The sequence below is a fragment of the Podarcis liolepis genome, assembly GCF_965112155.1.
Source record: "Podarcis liolepis genome assembly, chromosome: 10".
NCBI lineage: Eukaryota > Metazoa > Chordata > Lepidosauria > Squamata > Lacertidae > Podarcis > Podarcis liolepis.
Window position 1 is genome coordinate 74009220 of NC_139562.1, and position 23748 is coordinate 74032967.

The window sequence follows — 23748 nt, forward strand, 5'->3', positions numbered from 1 at the left end:
TGGGCCAGTTCCTGTGGGAGAAGAGACGCTTCCCTACCCAGTGTAACACATTTTATTTTATGCAGTCTGTCCTTGGGGGCAAAGTCACACAAATCAGCTTTCTCCTCCTCCGAGTCTCTGCCTGGAACATCCACATATATTACAGGATAAGGGTTTGTGTAGGGGTCGGCAACCTAAGGCCCATGGGCCAGAAGCAGCCCCCGAGCCGCCCCTGAACCGAGTTGCCCACTCAAGCGAGTCCCCGCTCGCTGTGATAAACGGGGACTCTCCTCCATGGCTCTGGAAATTGCTTCTGCACATGCCCAGACACTGGAAATCGCATCTTCACAGGTCCACGGTGCCGGAAATCGCTTGTGTGCAGGTGTGATTTTTTTTTTTGCATCTGGGCATGCGCAGAAGTGATTTCCGGTGTCGTGCTGCGCCAGTCTGGCCCACAGAGGATCTCCGCGGGAGTGATCCAGCCCATGCCCGGTAAGCCTTGCCGACCCCTGGGTTTGTGGGTTGAGATTTGTGGCAGTTGCTTACTGACAGTGAGAATTGGCTCCCCCTTTGGTAGCCATCTGAACTGGCGCAAGAACTTCAGCGGAGAATTATATGCTTAGCTATCAGCAGAAAGCACAAGGAGCAAGGATATGTGTCTTACCTTCCTACATTATCAAATTATAGTTAAAAATATAGGGCTGCACATTCAGCAATAGTTGTTAGAGGTGCAATGTAGGAAAGCTAAGTAGATTTTAGCTTGTGAGCCAGATAATATTTCACAGTATGATTTTCTTGGTAGAAAATAGGTTTTTGCTTTTGCTTTAGCTAGAACAACAAAACAAATGGTTCTTATGAAAACTTAGTATGTCTGCACAGGGTGATTATTTCTCTTTGTTTCCAGGAACAAATGATGCGAAAGAAACAAGCAATGCACCTGGATGCACGCTATGTCACCATGGTGGAAAATGCCTACTACTACTGCAATCCTCCTCCCGCTGAGAAAACAGTGAAAAAGAAACGCCCTCCTCTCCAGGAGTACATTCGGAAGCTCCTTTATAAGGATCTCTCCAAAGTCACGACTGAGAAGGTGCGTTCTCTTCAATCTTGGTGGGTTTCCCCAAAAACCATTATCCAGGAATAGAATAATGGAATTTTATCCTAGAATAACTTCTAAAGCATGAAATCTAAAGTACATAGGGTTTTAAATTCAATTTTTCCTGTTTTAATTTTTTTTAAATGAATGAGATTATCCGGGAAGTAAGCTGAAGGACGCTAAAATGAATGGGAAAGTGCAGATCAGATAGCTAACTTCAAACTAATACACCTGAATATTATCTTGAATATTAAATTACATTAAAGTACTTAAGTCCTCAGGAGCAATATGTTGAGTATATCATGTAAAGATTTACTTAAAGCAAAGATTCTTACATTTGTTAAGTTTAGCACCTAAACTTTGAAAATAAGCCTCCAAAAACTACTTGTCTGTGGCATTCTACAAGCCCGCCTGTTTCTCTGCAGCATACTAATGTGTTTGTGGCACATCTAACAGCATGATAGTTTTTAAAAAAGAACTTTTACAAATGTCCTGCCTGTGGAAACATACCAGCTTTCCCTCAGGTACTGTTCTGGGGCTTCTCTTGCTCTTCCCCAAGCAAATTTCAGGGGTGGGGAGAAGGGGGAAACCCTCTTGTGCAAGCAGAATCCCTTCCACAGGGCTGCTTCTGGTGGGGTTCTTTATGTGAACCCTCTCTTTACTCTTTTGGCAGTTTACAATGAGTTGTGAGTCCTTTCTTGGCTTCAGTCCTTTCTTCAAGGGATGAATGGGAAATCCTTTCCAGCATGACTAAAGACAGCAGTAGCACTTTTATATGATGGGTTGATATGTCGGCTCTGAGTGTGTGTGTGTTAAGATAAGAGGTCACAATGAACTATGGGTACCCCAAAGTACTTTTTTCTTTGGGGGAGGGGGAGTAATTTTACTTAGTAGTCAACATATATGTATGTAAAGCATCCAACTTTGTTTTTTTTTCTTTTTGAGTTAAGTTTCTTTAAAATCTTGTTCAGGTCCTGAGACAGATGCGCAAATTGCCCTGGCATGACCCTGAAGTGAAAGACTATGTTATATGTTGTATGATCAACATCTGGAATGTGAAATACAATAGTATTCACTGTGTAGCCAACCTTTTAGCAGGACTGGTACTTTACCAAGAGGATGTTGGAATTCATGTTGTGGATGGTGTCCTAGAGGATATTCGGCTAGGAATGGAGGTAAAAAACTTTTAGGTTTTTCTATGTGAAATAGAACATAGTACAAAACATTTAAAAAGAAGTTTAGAAATTATGTACATTAACTTTTTTATAAACATTTGAGGCCGAAGGTTGAGGAAGGATGCACTAAGTAAAAAGCACGGTAGGAGTTGATATGGTTGTTTTATAGCATCGTTGTCCTTGACATAAATGGCTAGACTGGATTGGTAGTTCTTAGGACAAGTTTTCATTGGTTAACTGATAAGGTGAGATGCATGTGAGATACTGAGGGATGGAGAGGCCTGGATCAAAATTCTCTAATCTGCATGTTTACACTGCACTTCACTTAATTATGCTAATTTATCATGAACAGTAGTGCAGGCAGACACACTGTTGCCTCCATCTTTACAGCTTTTGCTTAATCATAGTACATTATGAGGCCTCTGCAGGGTATTGAACTTCATCTAGTGTTTAAGAAGTGTATGTTAACATGTCAGTGGTATTTTGTTTGCTGAAGGTTAATCAGCCAAAATTTAACCAGCGGAGGATCAGCAGTGCCAAGTTCCTGGGTGAACTGTACAATTACAGAATGGTAGAGTCGGCAGTAATATTTCGAACTCTGTACTCCTTTACATCATTTGGTGTGAATTCGGATGGTACATCTAGCCCACTTGATCCTCCAGAACATCTTTTCCGAATTCGACTGGTGTGTACCATCCTTGACACTTGTGGGCAATACTTTGACAGAGGATCCAGCAAACGGAAACTTGACTGCTTCCTGGTTTATTTCCAGGTAGGAACAAGCTTCATCTTTCCCTGTCACCAAATTTGTCTCTTACATATTACTTATTTATTATTTTATTTGAAGTAGGCATACCCCTCACAAAGAAACATGTAGAAATGCGAGTACTATTAAGATGTATTTGGATGGTCACCAGAAGAATGTTATTTATTAAATTTGTTAGGCGCTTTATCTTGCCCAGGGCAACCTAAAGCGACTTACAACCAACCAAACAGACAGACCCCCCACAGCAACAACATAGATACATTAAAGCCAAGAAGAAAAAGAAATGATATTAAAGACATATCCACTTCTAAAAGGTCACAGATAATTACACACCAAAGGCCCAGCTATAGAGGAAAGTTTTTGCCTGGTGCCTAAAGCCTTATAATAATGGTGCTAGGCAAGCCTCCCTTCCACAATCGGGAGCCACTGCAGAAAAGGCCTGTTCTTGCGTCGCCACTCTCTGGACTTCTTGTTGAGGGAGATACTTGAAGAAGGGTCTCAAATGATGATTGGAGGGTCTGGGTCGGTCCACATGTGGAGAGGTGATCCTTGAAGTCTTGCAGTCCTGAACCATTTTAGGCTTTATAGGTAAAAACCAGCACTTAGAATCGGGCCCAGAAACTAATAGGCAGCCAGTGCAGGCAAGCCAGGATTGGCATTATATGCTCTGTCATAGAATCATAGAGTTGGAAGAGACCCCAAGGGCCATCGAGTCCAACCCCCTGCCAAGCAGGAAACACCATCAGAGCACTCCTGACATATGGTTGTCAAGCCTCTGCTTAAAGACCTCCAAAGAAGGAGACTCCACCACACTCCTTGGCAGCAAATTCCACTGTCAAACAGCTCTTACTGTCAGGAAGTTCTTCCTAATGTTCAGGTGGAATCTTCTTTCTTGCTCAAACCATATTTCTCCAGTTAGCAACCTTGCCACTGAATTCTGCACCAGCTGAAGCTTCTGAACCGTCTTCAGAGGCAGCCCTATGTATAATGCATAGACAAGAGAAGTTAGACTATTCCTGTCCAGATAGGAGCGCAGTTGGGTAACCAGCCGAAGTAAGAGTTGCAGAATAAAAAAGTTGAATGAAAAGGGTAGAAAGGAGTTAAACTATCAGGAGGAAAATAAAATTGTGTTAAATCTGACCGACACTAGGTGGTATTTATGCCACATTTGTTCAGCAGTGCAAATTAGGTGAAGAAGGCATGATTGAAGAGTAATCCCATGTTGAAAGGAGAATAATAGGGACAAAACAAAATCAATGAGAGAGACAAGAGAAGTTAATAAAACAATTATATGAAGAAGAAACTGTAGTATCAACAGTGCATTCAGTCAATAGTTGGCAAAGTAAAACTGATCTCAAAAACACTGTAAAATGTTATTGAAATGGGAAACAAAAGATGAATTGGTTAAATCAGCAACGATACACTGCGCTAAAGATTTTGGTCATAATATTGATATGACCCCATGGGAACTACTGTGGAGAGTGAATATGAAATATACAGCCTGTTTTACTTTAAAGGAAAATTACATGTAAATTATATGCAGGTGGCATTTAATGCCAAATAAATTGGTAAATATGTTTAAGACTATGTCAAATAAATGCTGGAAGTGTAAAAATAATGAAGGGACATTTCTTCATATGTGGCGGACATGTGAAAAAGCTAAAGGCTTTTGGGAAACTATACATAATAAAATCAAAAAGATATTTAAGCTGGTTATTCACCCCAAAGCCTGAAGTTTTTCTCCTAGGGATAAGTTAGCCTTGTTCCTTGTTTTAGCTTTGTATGTTAAGATCCGAATTTCACTAGACTAATTCTAGTGGTTGCCTATCTGTTTTGCAATTATCTGTGTCTTTCCAGAGGTATGTTTGGTGGAAGAAAAGCCTGGATGTTTGGACAAAAGATCACCCCTTCCCTATAGACATTGACTATATGATCAGTGATACATTAGAATTACTGAGACCAAAGATAAAACTGTGCAATTCCCTGGAAGAATCTGTTAGGCAGGTACAAGAACTGGAAAGGGAATTCTTAATCAAACTAGGTAAGAATGCTACATCAAGAATGAAAGGAACTGAAATCATTGTTGTCTGTTTCTGCATTTTTTGGCTATATAGTACAGTACTTTCTGTAACTTGAATAAATTTTTAGGATAAGTGAGTATGTACTTGACTCATTCTAGAATTTTGAAATATGTTATCAGGACTGTAGCAACACACAGTGAGGATGGGTATGCAGGCTGGTCTGTGAATCTGTTCCTGGTATAAATTAGTATTTACAGTGGTACCTTGGGTTACAGTCGCTTCAGGTTACAGACTCCTCTAACCCAGAAATAATACCACAGGTTAAGAACTTTGCTTCAGGATGAGAACAGAAATTGTGCGGCGGCAGCAGGAGGCCCCATTAGCTAAAGTGGTACCTCAGGTTTAGAACAGTTTCAGGTTAAGAACAGACCTCCAGAATGAATTCAGTTCTTAACCTGAGGTACCACTGTACCGTCATTTGCATGTTCTGACCTGTGTGTTGTGCTACTTCTAATGTGCAGAGATCTTTTGTTCCTTTATCTTTCCCAGAAGGATTAAGTTCTCTGTAGACTCAGAATGTAACATAAATAATAACCTTGTAGATTGATAAAAACTACATTTAGCAAGAAACCGGAATAATTTTTACTAGGAATGGTTTCAGATAATATTCCCAAAAACAAAACTAGGCTATTTATGTATGCAACGTCAGCAGCAAGGGTTATAGTGGCAAAACAATGGAAAGATAAAAATACACCCACTAAAGAGGAATGGGTAGTCAAATTGTGCGAGTACTTGGAGCTCGCAAAGCTGACAGATGCAATAAGAGAGAAACCTAAAAAATTGGTGAAAGAAGAATGGGAATGTTTAAATAATTATTTAGGGGACAAGGGCTCAGCAAGAAAGATCTGGCTCTGTTTAGAATGATACCGCATAGAGAAATGTTCCCTGATACCAAGATGAGGGATTCCTTTGGAATGCAGATAGAGAGAATTGATAAGAATAACGATCTGTTGTGAGCTTGATGGAAGTGTACAATAGATGAGCTTTCCTGCTTTGGCTCATCTTCTTTTTTCTTTTTCCCCCCTTCTATTTTTCTTTTTTCTTTTCTTTTATCTTTCCCATAGTTGCCTATGTTCTGTATCATGTACTTCGATATTTTTTGTAGTCTTTTGTAGTTTTTTTCATTACTATTAAGGAATTTTCCTTTGTAATTTTGGTTGTCTATATTTATATGTACCTGTTTAAAGCAAAATAAAAGTTAAAAAAAAAGAAAAGGAAAAAAATAACCTTGCATTTAATATCAACTCTCACAACCCCTTTTTCTGTTAGATAATTGCGTAATTCCTTTGATGCATACCACATTTTGATCACATGCTTAGTGCTGGCAAAAAACCTATAAAAAGCAAGTAACAATCAAGTAACAAAAGCCATTATTATTGTGGTTCTCTGTTAAAAAATTAGGGTAAGCATCTATCAAAAGAAAATAGTAATGTTGGTTGATGGGACAGTAAAATGTCCTGAGAATTGTTCGTAAACTTAGCTTGACCCTTTGCATGTATCTCTTAAGTAAAACTGCAGTCCTGACCTTAGTTACTTGGGAGTGAATAGCCACTGGTTTCAGTAGTCCTTACAAGTACATGTGTGTTGGATCTCCGACACGGTCAGAATTCTTTCTAATGCCACTCATTAATAATTCTTATTTCCTTTCTTAGGCCTTGTGAATGACAAGGACTCTAAAGAGTCAATTACTGAGGGAGAGAACCTTGAGGAAGATGAGGAGGAGGAAGAAGGTGGAGTCGAGATAGAAGAGCAATCTGGAAATGAAAGTGAAATAAATGAGCCAGAGGAGGAGGTATTCTTTTTCCACCATTAATTTACTAAGCTACAATTTGAGGGGCTGGGCTGTGTAACTGTTGCCAATCATAATGAGTAATTACCAGTTGAGGCTCCAAATATCAAAGATGGAGGTAACCTGGTAGTTATTGTGCTCAAGGTCCTTCTACTGCCGCCGATAAGTATGATTTTATTATGGGAACTGCAAAGTTGGGTTCTGTTTGCCAGACCCACTTGGAGTCTCTTGGAGCTCTGGTCATTTATTAAGTAGGGTAGAAGGGGGGTAAATGAGTTTCTGAACTTGAATGAACATGTGCATGCCATGCACAGTGCAGCTGGTTCTGAGGGAGCTTCACTCACCATCAACAGGCTAAGCAGAACTGAAATGACCATGGAGGAGAGATTTCTGAGACAGTGTAAATTTAAGTGTGTGTATATGTTAATCAGTTTCATTAAAACATGGTTTATGATTATGCATTAAAACTCCAGTAAACATTTCAGGAGGGCTCTGATAATGATGACGAAGAGGGAGAAGAGGAGGAAGAAGAAAATACTGATTATCTCACAGACTCTAATAAGGAAAATGAAACTGATGAAGAAAATACTGTATGTATTGCTGTACTATTTATTTCTTTAAAACATTTCTTATAAACATTCATTAGAAGGTCAATTAGTGGTCTCAATCCACAGCAAGCCACATAAGTACTGTAGGCTTGATATTAACGACCAGCAAATGCCTGGATGAACAAAACAAATACGTCTTTAGCAAGCACCAAAGCATCCAAGTTGGTGCTTGCCATATTCCAAAAGCTGAGTTCCACAACAGAAAACACCCTCCCCCAGATTACCGCAAGATGAATTTCAGCAGACTGAATTTCAGCAGACTGCCACACCACACATCATGGTTTAGTGTTTCAGCAGTATTACATGGACAAGAGTCCACAAGCCCAAGCAAAACATTGGACTTGAACTCTTTCCCCCTCTGTTCTCTTACTCTTGTGCTGCCAGGAAAAGGACTTCCATTGAATTTAGTGTTCATTCAAAAAATCTTGCTGAGCATTACATAGAACCAGGATAAAAAATTCCTTCCAGTAGCACCTTAAAGACCAACTAAGTTAGTTCTTGGTATGAGCTTTCGTGTGCATGCACACTTCTTCAGATACACTGAAATAGAAGTTGCCAGATCCTTCTATATAGTGAGAAGGTGGGGAGGGGTGTTACTCAGAAGGATGGTGGGAATGGGAGATAGGCAGATAGCTGGGAGAGCCTGTTGACGACTCTTAACGACTGTAATAGGTCTTACAGGAAAAGGCAAGGGGTGGGAAGGTGAGAAATGGTTTAGTTATGTATAGTGAGATAAGAATCCAATGTCTTTGTTAAGCCCAGGTCTTTTCATGGTTTTAAGTTTGGTAATGAGTTGTAATTCAGCAGCTTCTCTTTCCAGTCTATTTCTGAAATTCCTTTGTAGTAAAACAGCTACTTTGAGATCTTGTATAGAATGCCCTGGGAGATTGAAGTGTTCTCCTACTGGTTTCTCTGTTCTGTGATTCTTGATGTCAGATTTATGTCCGTTTATTCTTTGGCGTAAGGTTTGGCCTGTTTGTCCAATATAGAGAGCTGAAGGACACTGTTGGCATTTGATGGCATACACAATGTTAGACGATGAGCAATTAAATAGTCCCGAGATGGTATGTGTGATGTTGTTGGGGCCAGTAATGGTGTTGTCCGGGTGTATGTGGCAGCAAAGTTGGCATCTGGGTTTATTGCAGGCTCTGGTGCCAGTGTCTGTGTTAAGTCTGGTTGTAGTATTATTGTGGGTTAGGAGTTGTTTAAGATTGGGTGGCTGTCTGTAGGCAATGAAAGGTCTTCCTCCCAGAGCTTGAGAAAGAGAACTGTCATTGTCCAGGAGAGGTTGTAGATCTCTGATGATGCGTTGTACTGTTTTAACTTGGGAGCTGTATGTGATGACTAGAGGTGTTCTGTTATTTTCTTTTTTGGGTCTGTCTTGGGTGCTACTGGAAGGAATTTTTTATTTTGACTATGGCAGACCAACACGGCTACCTATCTACTAATAGAACCAGGAGTTCTGCTTTAAAACGGTGGTTGGTTACTAAACGAGTCCATTTCAAATCATGGGTTATGAAGCTGGCTTTTTAAACCACTGTTTGTTGTAAGCCAAGATCCCTGGCTCTTAGGTAAGCTGAGATTCTTTACTGGTAGGGAGCCGTGTTGGTTTGCTGTAGCTGAAACAAAATAAAAAAAATTCTTCCAGTAGCACCTTAGAGACCAACTAAGTTTGTTATTGGTATGAGCTTTCGTGTGCATGCACACTTCTTCAGGTATCACACGAAAGCTCATACCAAGATGGTCTCTAAGGTGCTACTGGAAGAATTTCTTTATTCTGAGATTCTTTGCAAGTGAATCTAAACTTGGCAGAACCCCTGTACACCACAGTGCAGAGAAGAACTCAAGCACATGTCAAACAGGTGCATGCAAACTTAGTGCATGCAAACCAGGCCATTAAGTACGTAGGTGTTAATATTAATTAGTTTACTTTGGATTATCAATTCACACAAATTCATATGAATATCAAGTTACGAAGATGTAACTGATATTTGGCTCTAGACTGGATTTATCAGAAACCTGCAGAATGCCTACCGTAAACGTCTTGTGTTATGGAAGAGCATTGTTGTTGTTTAGTCGTGTCCAACTCTTCGTGACCCCATGGACCAGAGCATTAATGAAAACAAATAGTATCTCATAGAATTGGTCACATTACCCTGCAACGAAATTTACTGTTGTATTGCCAGCTGTTGTACTGGCAACATCTATGCATAGGATCTGAAGCTAAGACTTTATGAGAACAAATACATAGTGCAGCTCCTTTATTTGTAATTTAAAAGAAGGGGCAGCTAAAAGAAACTTACAATTGTGCTTCAACTAACTCAACTTCCTGTATTAGAAACTAATCTGCAAAGTAGCCTTGTTTTCTGAGAGATACAAGTGGTGTCCCTTTTATAAAGCAAGCATATTTCCTCCCCTATCTGAAGCCAAGTGTGTGTTGTGGAGAAAGCCCAATATGAAACCTACGTAACTAAAAGTAAGAATTTAGCATTAAACCTAATAGTTAGAACTAGAAAGCCTTAATTATAGTGAGAGCTTGTAATTGTACTAATTCCCTCTGACCGGTAGTTGGAATGATTTTAAGACTGTTGACCTGTCCAAAAGCCCTGCTCCCTTGTCTTCCATTTAGCCTGAGTGAGAGAGGCCCATATTCCAGCCACCTTCTTATTTTTGCCACCTATCCAACTCTTCAGGCGGCTTGGTTCCAAAGAATACAGCCAGCTGCATGGAGCAGTAAGGACTTAATGGAGCACGTGCACTTAAGTACATGCCTGAGCTGCATTACATACAAATCCCAAAGCATTAAAACATGGACTATTTTCTACTTCTCTCTACCTTTTTGAAAACATTTTGTCCTAATGACTGAAATTATCCCACATTTTTCTTTTAAAGTTTTGTATGGCCATTGGGGGCCAGATATTGCTTCACAGGCAAGATTCAGCCTGTTGGCCAACCCTAATTGAGGGATAACTTATGCACATTAATCTAGAGAACATAATAATGTTGTTTCCCTGCCCTCCCTTATTTAACAGGAAGTCATGATTAAAGGAGGTGGACTTAAGCGTGTCCCATGTGCTGAAGATGAAGACTTCATTCAGGCGTTGGACAAAATGGTGCTTGAAAATTTACAGGTATTAATGGGATTTTTAATCAGTCACTCATATGTCTTACTCTTATTGGTATCCATTATACACAACGACATTTAGCATGGAGGGATTATTTTACAATTCTTCCTTGTATATCAAGCCCCCCACCCCCCAAGCCGGCTTGTGTGCTTCTCTTCTCTGATGTGGCTGCAAAGAGGAATTCAGAAGCTCGCAAACATTAATTCTGGTTTGTTTGAAACAAGCTAAATTTGAAACTATTCATGCCATAATATGGACATAACTGTTAAATCAGCTGAGAGAAACCAAAGTATTTTACTTTGGGGGACCCATTTCACATATTAGCATTCTTAGATGTGCTATTGGTTGTACTTCTGGCATAGAGCTATGGCCATAGCACAGGGGCAACTCCCTGAATAGTGCACCTGCTTACGACATTCATGCAAATCATGGGTATATCTCCTTTAAAAATGTAGTAGTGTGTGAAGCCAAAAACGGGAGCCCCCAAAACTCAGCTGGAAACAAAGCAAAAGCAGCAGCAGGCCTTTTGGTCCTTGCTGTTCCTTTTTCATGGTATTCTAAAATCAGTTTAAAAATTCATAGTTAAAGAGCTGAATAATATACTGTATAGAAAAGATAAACAATAATGCTGTATTTAAAGATAATTACAAACTGGAAAAGGAGAGCAGTTTATTTCCCACATTCAGAACAAATTTGGGAGAATAAAATTTACATCTTTCAGTCATTAACTTTTATGTCAAAGCTTTCTAATAGATCAATCAGAACTCCAGCTCTAAATATATATATATGTACCCAGGTTTTTTAATATAAAAATGTACATATGCATGATAAATTATGTACATATAGAATATCAAAAATTAAACTTTTTTTTACTTAGAACAGTAATTCATAGTTTCTCTCCTATTTTTATGCTATACCAAACAACTGAGATACCCACCTACCATTCCTTTTTTAAATTTTTTGGTTGGTTTGTTTTTTGTGTTTCTGATACATTTCAATACAAACATCAAGAATAATACATGAAAAACCTCAAAAATAATAAAAAGCAGAAATTTAAAAATAGCAGAAAAACAGAAAACAATCATTTACAGACTTCCCTTCATCTTCTTCCATGGTTCTTTTTGTCGTCTCCTTGCGTTTTCTTGGCTCCCTCATTCTATCTCAACTCCTCACATTAATCTAGTTATTGCTTACACTGCTGAGAATATTGCCATCCTGCTACTTTTTCATATAATCAATAAAAAATATCCAGTCCTCCTTATATCTTTTATCATTTTGATTTCTTATTCCAGTGGTCATCCCTGCTAGCTCCGCATATTCCAACAGTTTCTTCTTTTGTTGGTACCTGATCTGTTTTTCATTTTTGTGCTGTTAACACACATGCGGCAGTTGTCACATACAGAAAAAAGTTTCTCTCTGTTTGAGCAACTTCTGTTGTAATTAATCCCAGCAGAGGACACCTTCACCCCAGTATGGCTCCCTTTGTCACAGACACAGCCCAACAAGACAACAAGAAGAGCCCACCGACAGCATTCGGATCAGCCTGGCTTTCTTGCCCCAACAAGCCCTCCTGCCCCTCTCACAAAGGCAAACAAACCCCATCCCAGCCAGCCACAGGCAACCAGTCATACCTCGGGCCCCCAACTCCTCTCACTACCAAGAAACGTAACAAGCAAATAGAAAGAGAACCTATCTAGTTGACGCTGACATGAAACCCCATGCGTACACTGCAAAAAATATAAATTTCACCCCTTCTTGACCTTATACTGTAACTCAACACTAATGTCTTGTAAGAATTGTAGCTGATCTGTAGAAAAGACTGTACAACTTGAAGAAAGAGACAAGGCATGTACTTTTGTAAACCAAGAAAATCTTTTTTTAAAAAAAGGAAAAAAAGAAATGCTTCTGGGTTTTTAGAAAAGGCTTTTTTGGACATTTTTTAACGTTCATTATAAATCATTTCCCAGTAATTTTTAATTATACTGCATGACCACCACACATGGTAGAATGTTCCTTCTGCTACCTTACATTTCCGGCAGTTACCCTTTATTGATTTTGACACTTTTGCTGGTCTGTTTGGTGTTAAATACTTCATGAAGGAAAACTTCATGAAGGTGATCCACACTCTTTCAATTTGTATTCCTCCCCAGTGACAGTCAGCAAATCTCTATATGTGCTCCAGTTTGTCTGTGTATTAATTTTTTCCTTGTGAGGGCTTCTATTGGTGGCAACCACATCAGTGTTTTCCTTTCTAATAAGTTTTTATATTTTTCCCATACCCTATACAAGTGTTTTCTAATCATGTGGTTTGAGAACCTCTTATATAGCTTAGCCTTCCTATACCGCAAGCATGCATGCCACCCAAATTTTAGGTCATGCCCTTCCAGATCCAATAAGTAATTATTATTTAATAAAATCCATTCTTTTAACCAACATAAACATGATGCATCAAAATATAATTGTAAGTCTGGAAGGGAAAAGCCACCTTTCTTCTTAGTATCAATCAGGGCCTTATGTTTTATCCTGGGCTTCTTTCCCTGCCATATAAACCTAGATAGATCTTTTTGCGACTCCTTCAAGCTTCAGATGTCATTAACTGTAGGTACTGTCTGAAACAGGAATAGCATCTTTGGGAGTATATTCATTTTTATAACCGACAATTTTACCCAACAATGACAATTGCATTCTACGCCAAATTTCCAGATCTTTCTTGATTTCTTTCCAAACCTTTACATAGTTATCATTAATAATATTATGATTGTTTGTCATTAACCATATCCCCAAGTATTTCACTTTTTTTCACTCTTCAAACCACTGACTCTTTCTAAACCCTTCATAAGTTGACTATCCAGGTTTTTAACTATCATTTTTGTTTTATCTTTGTTCAGTTTAAAACCTGTCAATTTACCAAACTCCATAATTCCTTCCAGTACTGCCGGCACACTTTCTAGTGGGTTTTCTAATGTTAAAACCACATTGTCGGCATATGCCTTTAATTTATAATTTTGCTGACCCACCTACCATTTCTAATTCCAAACATTTGAACCTGGAAGTAATGCTGAAAGGCCTAGATTCTCATTATGACTTATAGGAGCCTTAAAAGCCACCTGGTGGTGTGTGAGGCAGCCCTGGAATTAACTTGTTTTTCTAAATTAAAGAATGGTATCCTAGTTTTGTTGTTACCTCCATTTCTTGCCTTTTCAGCAAAGGAGTGGGGAATCGGTGAAAGTGCATCAGTTAGACGTTGCAATTCCTTTGCATCTCAAGAGCCAGCTCAAGAAGGGTCCACCCCTGGGTGGCGGGGAAGGAGAGTCTGAATCTGGAGACACCATGCCTTTTGTCATGTTAACTCGAAAAGGCAACAAGCAACAGGTGAGGCCTTGTGTACAAGGGAGTTATTTTTCCTTTTTCAATATTAATTTCATTCATAATTTTTGTCATCCTGTATACTTCACTGACTGCTGCCTTGGGAAGTGTGGCTCAGTGACACTACTACATTGTTTTGGAAAGGTGCTGCCTAGTTGCCATCGCCTCCTTTTGAAACTGGTTTGTTTTTGGAGGGCAGAGAGGAATGCCAGCTGTGGCTCTCACATGTCTTCGTCAGACTATCATAAGGAACTGAAGCGTCAAATGGACTTTCTGTTTGCCTTCCTTCCTTTGGGAGAACTTTTTTTAAAAAATACCATTAATCCTTTCCCATCTCATAAATATGGGCCTAAAGCAAGAAACTACTTCTAAGAAATACACGGAGAGTGGTATATGTTTGAATATTTTTTATCTAGCTGTGATTCATGAAAATGGTGAAACTGCTGTTAAAATAGAATAATGTATTCCCAGAATATTTTCACTTTTAAAGGATATCACTTAGCTTAATTATATTACAGCCATCATAGAATCATAGAATCATAGAGTTGGAAGAGACCACAAGGGCCATCGAGTCCAACCCCCTGCCAAGCAGGAAACACCATCAGAGCACTCCTGACATATGGTTGTCAAGCCTCTGCTTAAAGACCTCCAAAGAAGGAGACTCCACCACACTCATTGGCAGCAAATTCCACTGTCAAACAGCTCTTACACAGCAGTAGTCACATGTTAGACTGGATCAAGAGCTGATGTTAACATGGGAGCTGAAACCAAAAACTATGAATCATGAAGCATCTACTTCAAATCTTCCCTCTCCTATGACCTTGCTAGATGGCCCTGGGGGCACCACTGTCTCTGCTGGGCCATCCATCTGCAATATGGGAATCGTAATGATTGCAGGATAGTTGTAAGGAATGGAACAAATGAATGTATGTGAAAGGCTCTGCGTGCATTCTGAAGCTCTGTGTGAATGATTGGCATGATAATATACGAAATACTTTAAAGTAGCAAAGTTCTGTAGCCAATGGCACATTTCTTTCCTAAGTATTCACCTTTTTCACTTTAGAAGTTCTGTTCTGTTGAAATCTGTAGGATTAGCTCAGTGTTTTGTCATCTTTAACCTGACTGACATTCCACTGTCCATTCAAAACCCACTTCTGGAAATAGTTTGGACTTACAGAGTTGCAAGTATTGGTGCAAATAAAAACCAGCAACGTTTGTGCACTTTTCTTCCATCAAGAACATGTTGAGTCATACATTTGTTCCTTTCATTGAGCTTACATATAAGACACCACATAAAATAAATTGTACAAAAAATCTTCCCCATAACTATACAATGGTACAATAAAAAACTACAATAAGTTTAAAAATGCAGCCAGAATAAAAATCTAATGCAATATGCAAGCAATAAAAGAATAAGCACAAGTTCTCAGAAGTGTCTTGTCTGTCTTCAGTTTAAGATCCTAAATGTGCCAATGTCGTCTCAATTGGCTGCAAATCACTGGAATCAACAACAAGCTGAGCAAGAGGAGAGGATGAGAATGAAAAAATTGACACTGGATATCAATGAACGGCAGGAACAAGAGGACTATCAAGGTATGAGTTACCCTTCCGAAGGGCCTTCATATAGATGAGGTTATTGCTGAGGTTCAACCTTCTACCACATAGGCCCATTTGACTGGTTTTGTGTGGGCCTGCTCCAAATTCCTGCAAAGGAATTGACAGATCATTTATTCTCTTGACTACCAAATTAAAGAAAAACATATTAAACAAAATTAAAAGATTCAATCTTCCAAATAAATGTCAGTTAGACATTTGTCATCATTTGAAGTGGCTTTTTCACCCAGCCTGTATGGCTGGTTGCCTGGATAAGGAATCATAGGTGAAAACCTTCCATCAAGCATAGTGGAAACATGGTTTGCTCATTTAATAACCAATCTGTTACTGCGGTTTCTGACTGGCAGAAAAAAATATTGGTAAATAATGTGCACATAAAAAACATCTTAAATACCAGTGTTTTGCCTTTAAAAATGTATTTTGTCAAAAATAAGAAAATTGTGAAAAATGTGTTTTATTTATTGTTCATGTGTTTCAGGTGTGTCTAACTCTTTCACAAAAGAACATTTCCCAGGATTCTTCCATTGAAATATTAAAAGAATGAGAGCCATCCCTGAAACTCCTTTGAATTTGCAATGTACCTCTGTTGCCTTCTTTACTTTTAATATTTATATCTATATATGTGTATATTTAATATGCAGAGATGATGCAATCCTTGGCTCAGCGTCCAGCTCCAGCAAATACCAACAGGGAACGGCGGCCTCGTTATCAGCATCCCAAGGGAGCACCTAATGCCGACCTAATCTTTAAAACTGGTGGAAGGTAGGTATTCTAGAAACAGGATGATTATTGCATTGTTTTCAACTTCTTGCAGCTTTCACTCTTTCAAACATAAAAAACCCTTAGGATAGAAGTGATAATATCCTAATTCTTTCAGGGGTTAAGTGCTTCATGTCTCTGCTTAGAATCTTGGGTTGATAGGACCACCGCCTTGTTATCACTGGTTACAGCTAGCTACATTCTAAATAGATTATATACCTCTGTAACTAACACTACTCCTTATAAGTTGCTTCATGCTGTAAAACCCAAGTTGGGACATTTGCGTGTGTTTGGATGTAAATGTTTTGTGCATGTTCAAGCAGAGACATGCAGGAAACTCTTCAAGGGGATTAGAATGTACATTTCCTGGTTATGATTCTCAAACAAAAGGGTATATAGACTGTGGGTCTCTAAAAAGCAAAAATGTAATAGTGAGTAGAGATATCATTTTTCATGAGCGCAAGTACAAGGTAGACAAAATACTTCTGAAGTGTGTCTTCCTTCAAGTCAGAGATTATCTGAAAGTGAGACACAGAAACAAACTGAAAAATCAAATAGGCGGTTAAGAGACAAACCACAATGAGTGAAGAAACTTTTCAGGATAGAGAAACTGATGTTAAGGTAGAACCTGAAACAGTGAGTACTCCTATTTTAAGATGCTCTGAAAGAGGAAGGAGAGCACCTGCACATTATCAGAGTGAATTTCAAAATTATCAGACTACACATAAAGCAGTGATGGCCAAGCTCAACTCTCCAGCTGTTTTGGGACTACAATTCCCATCATCCCTGACCATTGGTCCTGTTAGCTAGGGATGATGGAAGTTGTAGTCCAGAAACAGCTGTAGGGCCAAGTTTGGCCATCACTGACATAAAGCAATGAAAGTAGCTTATGAACCAGAATGCTTTGAAAAAAATGATGATATGGAACCAAAATTAGCAAAGTGTTGGTTTAATGCTATGTCAGAGGTAATGGAAGCAATGCATAAAAATGAAACTTGAGAACTTGTACCTTTACCTGAAGGGAGAAAACTCATCAGTTCCAAATGGGTGTTTACAGTGCCCAAATCTACCCTGGACATTTATGCTATCCAGGTGTCTGATTCTGGCAGACAGGGAGTCCTAACCTCAGCTGATGGATAGGGAGTCAGAGGACATCATTGTTAAACTTATTCAAGATACCCACCAAAATGGAAATCCAGTTCTTTTTTTCTATCTTTTTATTTCAGTTTGTCTGTGTTGCTGTTGGTGGTGGAACTGAAATGGTGACTTATCCAATGACATTTGAACTGGGAGCTTCCTGGTTTTCACACTTAGCCTTGGCAGCAGCATGCACCATTTACCGCTTTCTGTTCACTTCAATTCTTTCTCTTGAATTGGTCCCTTTGCCCAGCAATTCCTGTCCAGAGGAGCAGCAATAGCTGTTATAGGGCTCAATTCAGGTCACCTTGGGGATTATTCCTTACCAGTCTCTGTATTGGGGGGAGAAATGAAATCACATTAATGTCTCCAAAAATATGCAATGTCTGTTTTACTTCATGATCATAATTGTGAATCCATTGTCTAACCATAGTCATTATCTGTGGTGTAACAGAGCAGTTGCAGTGTAAAATTACAGTGGGGAGGGGGATTTGGAAATTAAAATTGACCTTTGTGCCTATTGTATTTCCCACTTACGAAAAAGGTACTACTTTGAGCCTCAAAAAAGATGAAATAGGATAACTTTAAGTTGCTTTGCTTGCCTCTTGGCTGAAGAGCAGGGTATAAAATGCTTTAAATAAATAAGTATATTGCAGAAGAATGCAGTTCATAAAGAAACTAGAGCACTTCTCAATTTCATTATCATTCCTATTTTTTTAATATGATCAGGCGAGAGAGAGGGAACAGACAGCGCCGAAGCTGAGATTAGTCACGGAAACAGAAAGAAAAGTGAGTTTTGGGGGAGGAGGGTTCCAGCTATAGGTCCAGTTCCCATGTCACACTAAACCATTTAATGTGAAAGAGCAGCATGTTGGTGCACACTGCTCAAAAGTTCCTGCTGTATATCTACCCTGCTCCTGCCATGCCATGAATGCAACAAGCCAGAGTGGCCCATTGTTTTGTCTGAACCTAGGGTTGTGGTTTATTTCCTCCAACCAACCATGAACAGTAACCACAGTTAGTTTGCGGGGGGTGGGGGGAACCAACCACAAGTCCAGATTTGAACAGCATGACTGGCCAGACCTGGCCTTGCTTGACTGATAGCTTACCAGGAGCAAGGGGCATGTGCTGTAGGAGGTTTTGAGCAGCATGCACTAGCATGTTTCTTGTTGACATTAAACCATTGCACTACGGTTTAATGTGCCATAGAGTATAGAAGGTTACTCTAGTAGTCAACGTGGCATTTTAAGGTAAGGGATACCGGCAGAGAGGCTACAGTAGACCACACAAGACACCAAAAATAATCAGTTCACCCAAATATACCTTTTTCAAAATATGTCTGTGTAGGTTTGAACTTCATATTTGAAAGATCAGCTCCTATTCAGCTTTGAATGTTAGATATACTTGCAGGAAAAAATGTGACTTGGGAACAACAGCATCTAAGCCTTGGATTCTAATGGTGGAAGTCAACTTCCAGCTGTTCCTTCTATACAAGCATTGCAGCTTGTCAGATGAGATTCTCCCCCCCCCCTCCTGCCTAGGTATGCTGCTCTGAGGGAGCTCCCACATCAGTTTCAGGAGGAGGGAGCTCTTGGGCAGGACTTCCACTGATGGGACTGGCTAGCTGACTCCTGTCCTAAGGACTGAATCAGCGAACTGAGGGTTAGGGTTGGTTTTATACATGGCACACTAACACAGTTTTGTTCTGTTATTTTAAAAAAATGGGAATGCAAAAAAAAAAAAGACCCATGGAGGGCTGGTCAAATCCAGCTCCCCACCTCTGACATAGATTGTGGAGTGCTGAGGAAGAACAATTGTCAGGTTGCATATGCCTAAGAATGTTATTAGATCCCGGTCCTTGAAGAACCTTGCAGTAAAACCTCATTATTGTAGTCAGGTCTGAGACTACACTGTAAAATAAATAAATAATAAATAAATCTAGTGCATTGAGAAGCTGTATTCTGCCCCATGTATAAATTATGCAGATTTGCAACATTTATCCTGTTTCTTTCAGTCATGGGGGTAATCACAGGGTCCTGGAGAGAGAAGCTCCATCCTGACCACTTGAAATTTTATTGAGCTGCTCTTCTGGGCGTCTGATATTTTCACCAGAAGTTCTTTGTTGTTGATATGCATTTCCTTTGTCTTTTCTCTTCTTTGTTAGGAGACGTTGATCCAGCAGCAAGCGTCATTTCATTAGGCCCTGTATCTCCAATGTTGTGGATTAGTGGAGTCCTCCAGCAATTAAACGAGAGCAGCAGACACATCTGAGCATGTCGGTCTAGAGAGTTCAGAATCGAAAATCTGGGACAGGCTGGAGCCATAGAGCAGATACACCAGCCTCCACTAAAAACAGAAAAAGCGGAAGCTCCCAGTCACAGCCTACCAAACAAACAAAAAGCATCTTGTTATGGAACCATGTGAGGATTAATCTTCTCATGAGAATGGAAGCAAATAAATGAGATGGTTAACTTTACCAGTGAGCAGTTCAGTTACAACAAAGCGCAACTTAAATAAGATGGATTACGCTGGAATGGAGACGGTCTTGATGGCAAAGTATGGGGGAAAGCAAACCTAATAGGAGTGGCATTTTCTCTGAATTGGGCATGGCATGTCAGGAGAATATTAATCTGGGGCTCCAGTCTGCGTTAGAGAAGTGGTAGAGCAAGAGGTAATTATCGTATAGTCAACCCCAACATGCAGGGTAAAATAGACAGCACCTGATTTACCAAAACACCAGATATTCCACGAGAAAGAGGATTTTGTTTAAGGGGGAAACCCTTTCTCTGCATGTGTTGCGGGAGGGGGAAAGTGATGAAGGGAGCAGATCCAGGGAAGTGGGATGGTCTACTGAAGGTCAGAGTGGATGGGAAGGTCAGAGAGCATTGATCCAAAGTTGCTTCAAACAGCCTGATGCCAGCCTAAGAAAGGATCTAGAGGAGCTCGTTAAAGCATCATTGAAAACCAAAATGTGCCAGTCAGCATGACAGACAGATGCCGAGAAGTGGAGTTGAACGTTCTGTTGACTTTCATGGGTTGATAAGCCTCTGTGTCTATATTTTAAAACACAAGGAAAAATTAGCTGGCAACAAGTAGAATTTTTATTTTTCTAAATGGAAATGAGGTTTCTGGGTCAGTTTCTGACAATCTAGTTTGTTAGTATAGTTCTGGGGATTTTTTTTGTTTGTTTGCTTTCACGTAGGTCTAGTACATTCAGTTAAAGAGCACATCTGTATGCTAAAAATTCTGAACTATTTTAAAATTCTTTTTACCTCTGTTGAGTTCTGCATGTAGAATTTAAAACGAAACTTGTACAACTTGTTACGTTTCACACTTGCGTACACACAGTCAGAAATGCCGCCCGATCTTCACCAGCTTCAGAAAACTGATCTTTGCCGATGCTGCAATAAAGTGTTGTAATTTAGAATTGGGGTGGTGTTTTTTGTCTTTGTGTCCCGTTTTATGACTGGTGCTTTAGTATCTGGTTCATCGTTGAAAGATTTTTACAGGAAATTGATGTGCATCTCCGTCCCCTTAAACGTGAACAGCCAGCTAGCAGCTGGAGATTTCAGGATTCCCTCCTTCTGCACAATTCCCATCTTAGGGGTTTGGGGATAGTTCTATCTTCTCTAGATGGTACATAGGACCATTAATATGGATTAATGCCCCAAATTCTGCTGCTGGAGAGCTGTCTTTATCTTAAAACATAGCAGAACCTCTTGGGTAAGTTTTGCAATTAATAGTTTCTGCCCCTGCTTGAATTTACTTTGCACTGTATTTTGATTCCTAATACTACTTTCTTTGCTGAAACTGATTCGGCTGTTTAACAATGAGAGGAAGCCTGTGTGCACTGGCCTCTATGTTTGAATTCAGAGAACCTAATGAAACCATTGACTCGAAGGTACAAGGTTGTAGTTCTCAATTTAGGAAATTTTCCTGAAAGTGTTGTGTGGTAGCATTGGCTGGAACTGAAGATGTTCCAATCACTTAGAAGCTTAGAAATAGCAAATACAAGTGTGGGAATTCTCAAAACCTGACCATATATTGTTCTGTGGGGTTTAAGCAATGTGTTCAGTTAGTGTTCTGTGAGACTTAAAATAATAGGAGGAGGTGTATCTCTGTGGCTGGAACCACAAATGGAGGTAAGGTGTAGGAGGAGAAAGGTTCAACGCCATTTTCCTGTAGCTCCTTACTGTTAAAGACACCAGATTACCTGCTTTTTGTATGCATAGGGTGACCATTTTGAAAATAGTGCTTGGCACAGTTGCATCTTTGTGCCCTAACTTTCTCTACCATCTTCCCTAGCATGACCATTGAACGTAGCTGGTGGTTGGAATCTCATTCTTGCCAACAGACTTACCACCACTAGGCAGGCCTCTGAGCTCCTAACTGCTTGAGCACAAAAGGAGGTGAGGGTGTCTGTGATTCTGCATGATTCCAAGCAGGCTTCTATTAAAAGCAGGTGGCATTTAATTGGCACAACTGATCTTTGCTGGATAAATTATTCCCCTTGTTTAAAGCCAGTTGGGCAACTAGCTAATCTCAGTTTGCAAGACTTTCCTCTAACACAGTCTAGTTGAACATCTTGACAGCAGTTTCCGCTTGGCGTGCTTTTCATAATTAGCCTCTCTGCTGTCCCTTCCCAGAGTCACATTTGAGTAAAATGTTGTGTGAAGTCATTCCTGAGGCCAAGTTCAAACATGGTGCATTTCCAGTTGACAGGAATATTGTGCACACTGAGATCCAGTGATGCTGCCGTTGGTTTTTCCAAGTGTATGTTCCTGGTGTTATGGAAATGGCAAGAGGCTTTGGCGTGGCTGCTTTGATTGCTGTGTTCAAAAGATTTCTGCGTTCAGATAAACCTTGGCAAAGGTCACCTTTAAGAGAACTACTTGCAAACTTGTGGGATTTTTTAAAATGTGATTGCATAAATAATAAAAGTTCTAAGAATCACTCCTAATAGGGAAATCAACAGCTGAGTGCTTCCAGGCTTGCTGCCAAAAATGAGGCCACTAAGAAGCAAGGGAGGTATCAGGCATGCTAGGAGGGGACCCTCAGGGTTTGCAGAAGTACAGAATACACTGCAAAAACAATGAAGGTACAAAACAAAACTCCTAGCCTGAGAACATGCTCCTTCATGGAATGTAGGGTGATAATGATTAGGAAAGAAAAATGGTACATGGGGTAGGTGGGAAAGGAGAAGAAGGGAGTCCTTTTAAAAGCAAAGATACATGGCAACATGTCCCATTACTGTATGCATAACTAATGTGCACATAAGAGCCATGTATGATGTGCTGTGCGTATGCCTGCTTGATGACCATATATAAACACACACACACACACACACATACTGTAGACAAGCTTGCTTGTCATTTCTAGAGGCTGAATCTCGGAGAATCTTAACCTGGGTGCACATGTGTGCAAAGACACATGCATAAACACTCTGTGCTGCAAGCTGGCTAGGAGTTACTGTTGCTTGCTGCTGTTGCTTGCTGCTCAAAAGTACAGAGGAAATCTTAGCCTTTCCAAGTGAGAAATAAAGGCTACATTGCTATGCCTCACCTCCCTACCCTCTTGGCTTCCTCCTTTTTACCACCCTTCTTTGATGAAGTATACAGTGGTATCCTGGGTTAAGAACTTAATTCGTTCTGGAGGTCTGTTCTTAACCTGAAACTGTTCTTAACCTGAGATACCACTTTAGCTAATGGGGCCTCTCACTGCCGCCACACAATTTCTGTTTTCATCCTGAAGTTCTTAACCCAAGGTACTATTTCTGGGTTAGCGGAGTCTGTAACCTGAAGCTTCTGTAACCCAAGGTACCACTGTAGTTGAAATCCCATGATGAGGTCTGAATCCCGATTGGAAGGGATCCAAATTGTTCGCATTCTCCAGGTTGTTCAGCAACCACCCTCAAAATCACCTTGCCCAAGAATGGAAGATTTGAGACTGTGCGATAGTTCACCAAATTGGCCGGGTCCAAAGATGTTTTTTTAAGAAATGGTTTAATAGGCACTTCTTTCAGTGGGTTTGGGAAGACTCCCTCACAGAGGGAAGCATTCACCACCTCGCAGAGCCCATCGCCCAGACCTTCTCGGCTTGCTTTTATTAGCCAGGATGGGCAAGAACCAAGGTCAGTTTCACTCGTCCAAGCAGCCTGTCCACATCCTCATGTGGACCACATTTGCTCTGACCAATTGAACGCATAGTCTTAGCATATCGGCTTGGGATAAAAGCAACTGTCTAATGCTGAAAC

The 23748-nt window shown here is 40.0% G+C and overlaps 2 protein-coding genes across 16 annotated transcripts in view; one reads left to right on the top strand and one right to left on the bottom strand.

Moving 5' to 3' along the window:
- Nucleotides 1-20922, top strand: part of UPF2 (UPF2 regulator of nonsense mediated mRNA decay) — a gene marked incomplete at its 3' end in the record, with an annotated part of 54169 nt that extends 33247 nt beyond the window's left edge. For 6 of the 12 annotated variants that reach the window (XM_083464135.1, XM_083464140.1, XM_083464145.1 and 3 more), the window contains 12 exons: nt 884-1069; nt 2047-2250; nt 2747-3022; nt 4874-5057; nt 6750-6889; nt 7372-7476; nt 10527-10625; nt 13824-13991; nt 15437-15578; nt 16241-16361; nt 18225-18284; nt 19660-20922. In XM_083464135.1, the coding sequence (XP_083320261.1) occupies nt 884-1069; nt 2047-2250; nt 2747-3022; nt 4874-5057; nt 6750-6889; nt 7372-7476; nt 10527-10625; nt 13824-13991; nt 15437-15578; nt 16241-16361; nt 18225-18258 (1659 nt within the window). Of the gene's footprint in view, nt 1-883; nt 1070-2046; nt 2251-2746; nt 3023-4873; nt 5058-6749; nt 6890-7371; nt 7477-10526; nt 10626-13823; nt 13992-15436; nt 15579-16240; nt 16366-18224; nt 18285-19659 lie in introns of those variants that run through there. The other 6 variants (XM_083464139.1, XM_083464142.1, XM_083464144.1 and 3 more) reach the window with 2 other exon arrangements.
- LMNTD1 (lamin tail domain containing 1) overlaps nt 15421-23748 on the bottom strand; it is a 234282-nt gene continuing 225954 nt past the window's right edge. Inside the window, exons 11-12 of one of the 4 annotated variants that reach the window (XR_014516765.1) lie at nt 17542-17827; nt 15556-15689 (exon numbers count right to left, since the gene is read on the bottom strand). Coding sequence is in view for 2 of the 4 variants with exons in the window: in XM_083464182.1 (XP_083320308.1) it covers nt 15546-15689 (144 nt within the window). In the remaining 2 variants the exon portion in view is untranslated. Of the gene's footprint in view, nt 15690-16367; nt 17828-23748 lie in introns of those variants that run through there. The other 3 variants (XM_083464182.1, XM_083464181.1, XM_083464184.1) reach the window with 3 other exon arrangements.